A 12,155-nucleotide genomic window follows, 5' to 3' on the forward strand; every position below is an offset into this window, starting at 1 on the left:
AAATGGTTTATGAACAGCACCAGAACCCCCAAGATTAAATTACAGCCCTGATATTTAATCAGGGGTCTTACTTTGTTATTTTTAATAACACAATACATTTTAACAGTTATTCGTCAACTGCCTTAGCCAAATTAGAGCATGTGATGACAAGTGAGCTGGATTACGTTGTCCATCTCTCACGATCTGAACTTTTATTATTTTTCAGAAATGGAAGATTATACAAGTTTTCCTCCTCTAAAGAAACATACAGTTGGTACCAACGGATTGAGTCCAAACCTTAATTAAAAGCAGCATGGGGTCCCTGAGCAGCAGGTCAGGACATCTGTATCTGTGTCCTATTATAGCCCATAACCAACTGTATGATTTGGGCAAAAGACATTTAACCCTCCCAAACCTTAGCTCTTTAACCAAAAATAAAATCATAGAACATCTCTAAAGTCTCCTGGTAAGTCTAAATTTCTATAAATCCTTTACTTGAAAGGCAATCTTGTGGAGTTTCTTTGGGATTCCCTGAGGAAAGAAGGGCAAAATTTTTATAGCTGAAAAGACAATGAATTTTTAATTTAATTAAAAAATCACTCTGATCGAAGAGGCATTTGTGAGCTAAAAATTTTAGGGGCAATATCAATGTCAGCAAACGAAACAGGTTCTTTAAAAAGTAATGTACAAATACTGCTGAACGTGTGAAGGGTTGTTTGCAAAACAGATCAATACAGGCACATCCAACAATGGATTGCAGTTAATAAACCGCATATAATAATTACCACCAATGGCAGTTTAGAAAGTCATTCATTAAATGTTAATTGTCACACAAAAGTACAAAAGCAGCCATTTGAACAATCGAGTGGCTGCACCTTTAAATAGAATACTTTCTTACAGCCCTGAAGTTCCTCCGTATAAACTGATTCTAAACACACCTGGCTATCTGATATGCTGATTAACTGGGCCTTTATTTATTGTTGAAATGAAAGCAAATATGACAACCTTTTTCAACACTTTTGCTATTCCTTTGAGCCTGATTAAAAATATATATATAAATATATATGTAAAACTTATAGAAAGTGTCAACCAATCTTCTCTAAAGATTAAACTGTTATTTCTCTTACATCTCTCATAAGCATTAAGAGACATATGGTTGAAAATTACCCACCTAAACCTCATGTGCCTACATCACTGCTGAGTCTAAGTGGGATCACAGATTTAGAAAATGGATAACCCATGTGTAAGCTTATAAACTTGGCGGTCAATTTTGAAAACTTTATAACAGAGTAATAAGCCGGTGACAAAAATAAATAAAGCCTTTAAAAAAAATAACTTTGATGTGCTTTGCTTTACTTTCTCTAATACTCAGCACCATCTAATTAACTTGGAAGAACACCTGGTCATAAAAAAATAGCTCATAAAAGACAAAAAATAAGGAAGGAAGGGATTTTTTTTCTGTTCCTACCTAGCTTCATTTCGATGCTTTGTGCAAAATCTGACTTACCCAACATATAGGTATAAGGTCTAAAGGTTTGGCCAAGAACATTTTGGTTCAAGACTTGTAAACTGAAGAACATTTCAAAACACACCATGTTCCTTATTAGACAACTTCAGATCTGTTATCTTGGCTTATGGGAACAGATCTAAATAGCATCATGATACTAAACGTTGCAGCCTGGGGCCACCAGGACTCAACTCTCTGCCTTGGACAAGGCAGCAAACTTCCAATATAAAATGTAGTTTACCATTAGGAGTAAATGTTTGATCTGTAAAGCTTCCAAAATTACTTTGTTTATCATAGCAGATGAAAGCAAAAAGGAATAATTTTAAGCTCAAAACAAAATTGTTTATATGACAGTCTTTACTGCTCCATGATTCTAAGCATTTAAGACAGATTCGAGCAATTAACAGCATAAACTTTCATTACATAGTTCTATTATATATGTTTATGTGACTTAGCTGTTCATCTGTTATTTAAGTGATTTCCTCATTACAATAGTAGGGTAAAGATAATTTGCTGATGCTGTCAAAAACATTAAGCATTTCAGGCTCAACAGATCTTGGATCCCTACGCTTGTTTAATGCATTTTATTTACTTAAGTCAATGTCAAATAGAGTACTGCTTCTTCCTTCTGAATTTAGAAAACGTAACATTTTAAGCACATGTCTGATAATAGACATATCAAAACTTCAAAACTGCTTATTTTAGTGATGCAGATAGAATTCAGGGTTTTTGTTCTTGAATATTAAGTTTCAAAGATCTAACAAGGAACTGCAAAACTTTTTTTTACAGTTAAAAGATAGGAAACCTTTTTTTTTTTTTTAGGTATTAACAGAGCAAGCTTGGTTACCTCAACTTTTGGTTTGACTAGGTACATTAAAATAATTGAAAACAAAATATTTTCACTGGTACCCAAGCAGACTGTCCATTTACAATAGAACCAAAACACAACTTTGAAACTACCTACTATATTTTCCTTGTTAAAAAAATAATAAAAATATGAGAGAGATACTAAGTCACATTGAAATCCAACATAAACTAGAAGCTTAGTTTGGATAAGAAAGCAGGAAAAATAATGGACATGGTTTATACCATTATCTTAAACATATTTTTAAAAAATGTTTATCTACTGTAAAGATCAGGAACAGTATTGCACACCAAGCCTCAGTAATATATCCTTAAGCCTATAAGATACTGAAATAATAAGCTATATCTGACTCTGTGTCTCTGTGTGTGTGTGTGTGTGTGTGTGTGTATGTGTGTGTGTGTGTCTCAAAAGACACTGAGCTAGGCAGACCAGGCAGACCTGGGTTTAGAACCTGATTCATTCTGGCTGCCTTGAGGGTAAGTAGTTTACCATCTCTGAATCTCAGTTTCCTCATTTATAAATTGAGCATGGTAATCCTGGTATCTCACTGGGTTCTTGTGAGGATTTAAAAAATACAAGAATATAAAGTGCATAGTACACCACTTGGCATAGTAAGAAGCACTTTAATTCTGTCAGTGTCATGCCCATCCACCCCTGTTATTCAATCTAACATCTTGCAAAGAGTCACAGGCCAGATCAGGCAAAAGAGAATGATCAACAATCCAAAATTCAGCTCCAAACCTTAAAAAGCATTCAAAGGGCACATGTGCACTTAGAAGAATTTGTAGGCACAAAGATCAGCACACAAATCCTGATACCCTATTATGCAAAATACAAATTTAGAAAAACATAGCAGTGAAACCAATATTACTCCAATAAAAGGATTTGCAGGGCCATACAAAATTAGCAAATCAAAACTTGTTTCTTAGATTAGCAAATAAAGGCATAGTTCAGAACCTCTTAACTTGGGCCTCAGTTTTCTTTGTACAATGAAGGCACTGGGCTGTCTCTTTCTAAGGGGTTCAATCCCCCAAATTCTATGATTCTAACAGAATGGATTTAATGCCACTTTGCTTATTTTGTAACCTGTTAAATTATTCTGCATTTTATAAAAGCCATACAACCACTATGAACTGCACTATAATAGTAAGGCTGTTTAAAACACACACACACACACACACACACACAATTAAATAAGTGTACTCCACAAATACCTTTAAGGGAGACCACTTGTTTTTTCACGCCATAATCGTGAACTCAAACTGTACGGATGGATATTAATTCAGAATGCTGACCATTTGAATTTTCTCTGTGATACAGAACTACCCATTGGAGCGATTTATTTTTTCTTACTGAATTTACCAAACTGATGTGTCATTTGGGTGTCATGTGGGTATCAGTAAAATAACTTGTGTGAATGTCAAGAAATGTTTTTTCTCTTCCAAAAATGACCATGACAGGGATGTGGTGTGTTTTACTGCTGCTCTTAATTGTTAAAACACCCATCCATTTGGCACCTTTAACAAATGCTGAACACCTAAGTAAAGCTAAACAGTTACGGGGGAAAAGGCTCAACTTTTAAACTAAGGGAGGAAGATGTAGGATCCGTCACAGACTAACTGTAAATACATGTAACAGATGTGACCAGGGCTGTTGTTGAGTATGGATAATTTTAGAGCCCCAACTTTAAAACTACTTTGTAAATGATGCCAAAGCTAGTATGTTTATCTTTTGCTCATGAAAGACTCAAAGGTAACCAAAGAAACTGTAGTTTTGTTATATTAGAAAATTAAACCCCTGTTCATCAATAAATTATAGACTCTAGGTGAATTTTTTTTTCTTCTGGTAACTTTGCCGTCCTACTTTTTAATGAGAAAAATTTTCCAATCATCCAGGCATGTGGATGCTTTTAGCTAGTTTTAAGATCAATGATATAATGGATCTGAAATCCCTTTATATAAGTCACCATATAGGTTTCAAATATTTCTTAAAAATAATTCCAGAACCCACCAATTCTCCCCGTTAAGGTCATCCAAGCTCTGAACTATCATGGCTGAATTGTTTTAGTGCTCTCTGCTGAACACCTGCAAACATCAAACAAAAACTGCTGGTCCTTTCCTGGGTTGACAAAAGCCTTTCATGTGAAAAATGCTCCCTGGGAATGTCAGGCTGTAGCTCAGGTTACATTCCATTCTCCCTAGCAGCCTCACCATTTCTTAAGGTGGTAGGAAAAACCATGTTTGTGAAATGAAAGATTAAAGGCAATATGGCCACACTTTTTTTAATTCTCACATTGCAAATCACGAAGGAGCGCCCTATATGAATGGAATCCACAGCTACTGAGAACTTTAAGCATGAAACATTACCATGCCTCACTCTGAAAAAACAGAGCTGGTTTTTCCAATATGAACAGTTCACTTATACTTTGGACCTTTTTTCTCTGGACCCAAGTTTCAAAGCTACCCATGGAAGTGACATCTGAGCACCCTTGGGACAATGGATATTAACCTGATGTACATTTAGAAAATTATTTCTCAGTCCAAAGTTTCCTAGTTCATCCTTCCAGGAGCAAAATGCAGTTTTCCTCATTTTTTTTTTTTTATTTGTTATGCTTTAAAAGGGACTTATCTTTGTTACTGAGTGGAAACAAAGCCACCTAACTGTGTCTTGGACAGATGAGAAAAATCAACACTCCAATCTGTACTGTGTATATTATAGTCCCCCTCATACTGCACTGGATGAATACCCTGCATTTTCAATCCAGCAGCGAGAACAAAATCGGCACTACACTTTTTACCTTTACAAGTAAACATTTGGGCCTGAAAACTACACCTCTGGTACGACGTCACTTAAAGTTTAACACCTTAAAAATAATCACAGCATATTCGTTGGAAATATCACAACACGTCTCACTAAGGATGAAGCCTCTGTCTAGGTTTACATATACAGATATACCGTCTTAAGAACTCTGTAAGTTTCAGTATATGATCATTTTCCAAAATGCATTAATACATATTCATACTTATTCATCCTACACTCTGTAAACACTTAAACATCATAGCAAGGACTTCATTTAAATGTGAACATAGAAAAGGGACCAGATGCACAGTTATCTTTTTAAATGTAACACAATTTCATGCTTCTAAATCACCTTCCTTTATTAAACTATAACTAAGCTGATATACTTAATTATTCCAAATGTGTCAATTTTTACAAAGTACAAAAGAGTATTTTTGCACTGACTCTGAAAACAGTCTATCTCTGAGCCTTTCTGACATAATCTACTTTCAGATTTCAACTATACATTTTCTTAAGGAAAATCATGAAGAAAGTTACTGTCAGAGATAAAGTTAGCAACTGTTTTGATACTGTCTAACATGAAAAATTAATCTGCTTACATGAGATACTTGTACTCATCTTTCCTTCAAAGTTGTATAGAGAACACGATAAAGAAATTTGGAAGATACAATACGAATACAACAACAAAAAAAATTTTAAGTCCCAAATGAAAATTATAACAGGGTCCAGGACAGTAAAACACAAACATATGGTCAGTAGCCCTTTTAATCAAAGTGGACCCCCCAAAATAAAAGATAAAATGTAACTATAGGAGGCATCTCATATTTCACAAATCAAGTTGTAGAGATAAAAAATCCCTTAGACTTATGGGGGCCAGCAAAAGGAGAAGTAACTTATCTAGAAATGAGCAACTTTTAAATGCCATTAATTTTATTTAAAAAATACCAATTATACAAATCACAAAGATGAACAGATTTCTTTCACTGCTACAACACCAAATGAATATTAAGAGATGTGAAATTATCTTCAATAGCTAACAGACAATTCCACTGGTATCTCACAACTAAACGATGTCAACATTTACCAGTCTGACTTAAGAACAGGACTCTGTCTAATGTCCTGTTATGTACCACTGCCAGAACTCCTAAAATACTACAGCTGTTTAACAAGCATAAATGGATGTAAGCCTTGAACCTAAAGGAGAGCAATGTATGCCTCCTTCTGATATGAAATTCACTAGACAAAAAAAATACGTTTTAAACGAATAGCATATTTTCAGTTTTCACTTTTAATAAGAGACCTTCAGAGAGTCCCCTATTAAAACTCCTCCTTAGATACCAGATAATCACTGCACACACAGATTCCTTTGTGAATAGCGCTAACGTCTTTTTAAAGCATCAGCCAAAGGCCTTTCATTTATAAAATGTAAAAGTCCTTCCAAATTTGCAACTTTAAATATAGAAAAATTCATTGCACAAGTAAATTCTTAAAAAAAAAAAACAAAAACTGAAGCACCAAAAAGGATATTTTAAATATAAATGAATTCATATTTCGCTCTCAGATTAGCAGGAGTCTCTCTATTTACAGCTATGGTTTACTACACAGCATTCATCTGCAAAATTAAGCGCTCATTTCTTTAAAAGGGTTAATTATACATAGTACCCAATAAAATTGATATTATTTACAAGGGATTTGCCCTTTTCATGAAAGTTAGATTTTTCCCTCTATTTTCAAATAAGGAAACATTAATTTATTCCCCCATGTTAACATTGCCTTATCTTCACATGTTTGATTACAATTGTATCAGAAAATTGCTTTTAAAGTAAGTGATGAATTCTGAGACAGTTTCCTTGATTTTTTTTTTTTTTTAAAAACCCTACTTTTAATTTTGCAAAAGATAATGTTTTTGCCTAAGTTATACCACTAATGGATAATAATGGATAATGAAATAACCATATCATTACAGGCTAAAATTTCAATGACTTTTTCAGAACACTTCAACAGAGCCAAAAATATACCATGAGTGAATAAACAGCTAAGAACATTTAACTACACACTAAGAAAAGAATTTACATACTTGAGCCAGTAAAATGTCCACTCGCCAAAGAAGTTGGTCCATTTTTCCCACTGCTCACAGGAGGTGAAAACATCTAAAAGAAACAAAGAAACATTACTGTTGAAAAGACGACATTTGTGCCTTCAGAGTTCATCAAAGATCTTTCATACTCTCCCTATACAATATACAGTTTATGCTAAGGGCTCATTTTAGTAAAATACATCACCATCCAACTTAAAACGAAAACAGGCACAACATTACCAATCACTCTCCCCCCACCCCAACCTTAACCACTGTTTTCTTTTTCCTCAGGTTCATTAGATCGCCAGAACTAGGTAGGACTACATTTTAAACCAACACAGTCCCCATGATGTGAACAAGATTCAGTTTGGAGGGCAGCAAGCTCTCTAGAAAACACTAGTTTTACAAAGGAGAAGAAAGTTGCTTGTTTTATATTGAAAACCTTGGCCATAAACGTGGCAATGTCCATTTCCATCCCGTATAGGATTTGCCTGTCATATGTGAACCCAAATAAAAATAAAAGTGCCACCTGCACTAAATTCTCATTTCGTCTCTAACATGAGAGCAATTTGAAGCAAGACTCTCTCTCCCTCTCTCTTTCTCTGCTTCTCTCTCTCTCTCTCTCTCTCTCACTCTCTCTCTCTTTCACTCTCTCTCTCTCCAGCATTTATTTCGACCCTAATTGGTTTCCCTCTTCTTCGACGTATCTAGTGGATAATGCGCACCTTCCCTGAGTCAGAGCCTGCAAAAAGCAAAGAAACGAATGGAGAAAGTGCAGCAAGCAGAAAGGGGGCTACAAAGCTGCCTAGGGCCACGTTTCCTGGCAAAACTTCCGAAAGCCATTTCTCCAAAAGGTCTAGAAGAGAAGCAGCAGCAGCAGCAATAGCAGCAGTAGCGGCAGCAGCAGCAGCAACATGAAAGAGCCCCACTTAGAAGGCGGTTTGGATTTTATTTGTGTGTTTTGTGGATTCTTTTTATTTTGCTTTGCAAATGCATCTTACACCAAACTCATCTGGCATTAAAAATGAATTATTTCCCCTGACATGTTTGGGACTTGGTATGGGGAAGGGAAGCAAAGGGATGGAGAAGGACCAAGTTCCGTCATAAAACTCCACAAGTGTGTAAGTTCTGCTTTGTGCTGATCTCACGACTCCGAGATTTACAAAGACCGTCTAAAGGGTTCTGAAGAATGTATGCTCAGCATATGCACACGAGTTTTCAGAATCCCAGGAAAAGATGTAATGAGGACTACAGGTCCTACTAATCCAAAGCATCATCAGTTTAAAACTTTGAGACAACTGGGGTCTCCTATTTTCTCTTTTCCATTTTCAGAAAAAATAAATAAATAAAATGAGTAGTGCACAAAGTATCAGTACTCTCAGTGTTCAGATAAGGTCAAGTTTAGGGGTGGTTTACAGTTTTAGGGGTGTCTGTTTTTCCCTTCCATTGGAGTGAGACTCCATTATTTGGGGGATTCGGTGGGTAGGAAATTCAAAAGCAAGTAATTAAGACTCTGAAAAAAAAAGCCTGAATCGTCCATCACACCCAAAAATTGTAGTTAAAAACTTATCAAAAAGACCTTCATGTTTACCAAGGACTCAGCCAATTAAAAATTATTCCTGTCCTTTAGATTATTATTGGTTTCTAGCTCAAAGTGTTTGGGTTTTTTGTTTTGTTTTGTTTTGTTTCACAGCTGTTGTTAGTTTCCACCGTTCTTTCTTACCGCACTGAAATCCAGTAAATCACTCAGCTCTTTGTCCGTCCCTAAGGCAGCCATTCGCTGTTGGTGATGCATTTTAGCAAAATCACACAAACCTAGAAACATGGAAATAACCGCAATCAGAAAATCCAGTCCCAATCCTTGGAGAAAACACAATCGGATTTTTGGAGACTGGGGGGGTTGTGGGGTAGGGATGTGAGGGCGGATGGGAATAAGGTAGAAAGGAGGGAGGGACAGGAGAGTTTTTTTTGTTGCTTTTTTTTTTAAGAAGGAATAGGCAGCAATAGCAAAAAAAAAAAACAAAAAAAACAAAAAACTGCTATTGATATTGTATTTCCAAAGAGACGATCAAAACTGGTAACATCCACTATAAAACAAAATCCGGGAAGGAAAAAAAAAAAAAAGCCGCTCTTCAGCGCATCATTTTATGCAACAGGAGGTAGAGCGAGAAATGAATGGATCCCAGAGAAAAGAGAAACTACTCAGAACGATCCGGTCTCAACTTTCCCCCCACCCCCCCACACACACTCACACACACGCACACACGCTCACACACACACACCACTCCCCTCTGCGTTTCAAAGTAGCTATAAAGAAATTAAAGATGAGCGTCTCTGGAGTGAAAACACGTCCAAAGGGGGAGGGGTGACAGGGTCGACGAAAGCGGGGCGGGGGGGGGAGGGAAGCGGAGTGGAGGGTCGGGTCCCGTAATGGTCCAGCACCCTAATTTGTGAAAGAAAGGGTTGTAAAAATTAAAGTCAGGGCCTTGGCAAAGTCATCGGTCTCTCCAAGTGGCACTGCCGGGGAGGGGGGGCCGAGGGGGGGGTAGGGATGAGGGGGAGGGAAGAGGCGCGGGAGAGGAAGGGGTGTCTCCAGGGGGAGCGCCGGGAGCCGGGAGCCCGCGGCACGGGAGGCGCGGAGCCGCGTGCGGGGCCGCCGAGCCCGAGCCCCACGCCGCCCGGCGCACCAGCCCCGCCGAGCCCCGCCGGCGCCGGTACCTACCGCCCGCGCGCGAGAAGGGGCTCTCCGTGCACCGCCGGCGCCGAGGCGGCGTTCATGTCTAACCACCGCCTCTACCTCCTCCGCCTGCGCCCGCGCCCGCTCCTTCCCCGCCGCCGCCGCCGCCGCCGCCACTACAGATCCGCAGACACACAGCCAAGATCCCTGACTCTTAACACCAACTCTCTTCTCCGGGGAGGGGAGGGGACGAGGGAAGGGGGGGAGGGGGAAACACGCAGAGGCGCACGGAATTGCAAGTTCAGCAAAGAAATGGGTGGGGGGCCTCCGGCGGGGAGACGCGGCTCGCTCGGGTCGGGCTGGCTGGGATGCACCCCCCCCCGGAGAAAAAAAAATCTCAACACCTCCCCCGCCGCGCAAAAAAAAAAAAAAAAATACAAACGAAATTTCATCGAGCACCTCATTTTCCCTCAGAACGTCAGTTACAATCTGAAGCCTGAACAGTTCAGTTTTTGCCCGTTTCATCCATCGGAGGCACTTTGAAATTTATTCGAGTTTACATCCCCTCCTTTCTTTCTCTGACTCTCGTTCCCTCTCACTCACACATCCACACACGGCAAAGCAAGTTTATACTAGGCTGCAAATACACGTGATGCAAAAAGACTTTGCCAAGAGGAACAATATTTTTCTTTTCCAGATATAAACCAAGCCACATTTTGCTGGGGAGATTTTCATGTCGGTAGTTCTGCGTTGGGGGCGAAACCTAAATTACATACGTTTTTTTCCCCTCCCTTTTAAGTCACAGAATAGTATAGCTGCAAACTTCAACAACAACAACAAAAAAGGCAATTTTTGAGGGTGGATGTTGTTTTGTTTTTACACTTGAGTTCCTAGGCATGCTAAGTCCCCGTTCGCCAGCACTTTAAGTTTTTAATTCAACATTTACCATTACAGGCCCTGCATGCTCTTAAAACATACTTTTTCACATCACTTTTTAGGATAAAAATTAAGCTGCATAATTCTATCGTTTCGTAATAACAAGCGTACTTTATCCAGTATATGCAACATACGCTATTTTAACGTGTGTTAAAATACACATTCTATAAACCCTGTTATTGCTAGATGTGCGAGTACATACACAAAATGCATGCACACACTTTTTCCCATTGGCGATTATTTAATAGGTTTTTCCTTTTGTTTTAATAAAACACTGGGATCGACATTTAAAATATTAAATTCAATTACAAACAGTTTACTCTGACAGCAAATTGTAACGTTACCTTAAATGGCCACAAATATGCTCACAATATTCCAAGGAAAGTGACTTTAAAAAGAGAGACAAAAATCTTCTGCAAGTACTTAGTATCTCACATGTGTATCCCCCAAAAAAGTATTTTAACTGGTACTCAGTTCTGCTCCAGGGATATCCACAGAATACAAGATTATGCACCTGGCTCTGGTTTTTGCATATTCCACCATAAAACTGCAACAAAATTCCCTCCCCCAAAAAAGAAATCATTAAAAAAAAATCCAACAACTTTTTCTTATTGTTTATAAAAAAATATCAACACAGGATAGCTATAATTTTTCCTCAAACAAATCTTGTTGGTGGTTTTTTTTTCTTCTCCTCTTATAAAGCCTTAAACTTGTTCCAAGTTTAGAGGTGTCTCATCATCATCCTCCTCCTCCTCCTGATCATCACCATTGACTCCCCCGTGGAGTCACATTGATAATAATAGGTTTCCCTGAAAGATACATTGTAATCCATTCACATCCGGGCACTGCGGACTTATAAAGAGAAGGCGCTGCGGCCGTGGCTGCTCCTCCAGACAATGACTGGGGAGGGGCGGGGCGGGAGCGGGCAACCATAGAGTAGTAAACAGAGTGCCTAGAGAGGCGACCAAGATGGCGGCGCGTGCGGGCCACGCCTCCTCCGGGAAAGGAGGCGGGTGGCGGGGTTCGGGCGGGTGTCGTGCGTGGGCCAGAGATGTAAGGGCTCTCGAGGCGGCGTCCGTGTTCACGCGTGTTGCTTCTTGTTCCCGGTCCTTGCCTCTGTTCTTTGACTCAAAAGTGTAGTTTCTAAATAAATTAAGGAATTAAACTCCAAAGACCTGCGCGGAGGAGTCGGAGTCAGTGAGGGAGGCTCGGGAGAGGGAGGCCTCCCCGACGGAAAGCCGGAGCCTGGTTCTCCCGTAGTGTGGAGCCGGCCCTCTTAGCGAGGCTCGGGCGGCGTGGAGAGAGCCCTCTGAGC

At 39.0% G+C, this 12,155-nt stretch overlaps 1 protein-coding gene across 15 annotated transcripts in view; it reads right to left on the reverse strand.

Moving 5' to 3' along the window:
* TCF4 (transcription factor 4) overlaps nt 1–11,703 on the reverse strand; it is a 358,246-nt gene extending 346,543 nt beyond the window's left edge. For 8 of the 15 annotated variants that reach the window (XM_030868004.2, XM_030868003.2, XM_030867993.2 and 5 more), the window contains exons 1-3: nt 9,950–10,080; nt 8,951–9,042; nt 7,228–7,300 (exon numbers count right to left, since the gene is read on the reverse strand). In XM_030868004.2, the coding sequence (XP_030723864.1) occupies nt 7,228–7,300; nt 8,951–9,022 (145 nt within the window). In that variant the 5' untranslated portion in view covers nt 9,023–9,042; nt 9,950–10,080. Of the gene's footprint in view, nt 1–7,227; nt 7,301–7,669; nt 7,689–7,756; nt 7,831–8,950; nt 9,043–9,949; nt 10,081–10,363; nt 10,498–11,184 lie in introns of those variants that run through there. The other 7 variants (XM_060283182.2, XM_030867986.3, XM_030867985.2 and 4 more) reach the window with 7 other exon arrangements.
* Between the last annotated feature and the right edge of the window lie 452 nt (nt 11,704–12,155).

The sequence above is a fragment of the Globicephala melas genome, chromosome 13 (assembly GCF_963455315.2).
Source record: "Globicephala melas chromosome 13, mGloMel1.2, whole genome shotgun sequence".
Classification (NCBI taxonomy): domain Eukaryota; kingdom Metazoa; phylum Chordata; class Mammalia; order Artiodactyla; family Delphinidae; genus Globicephala; species Globicephala melas.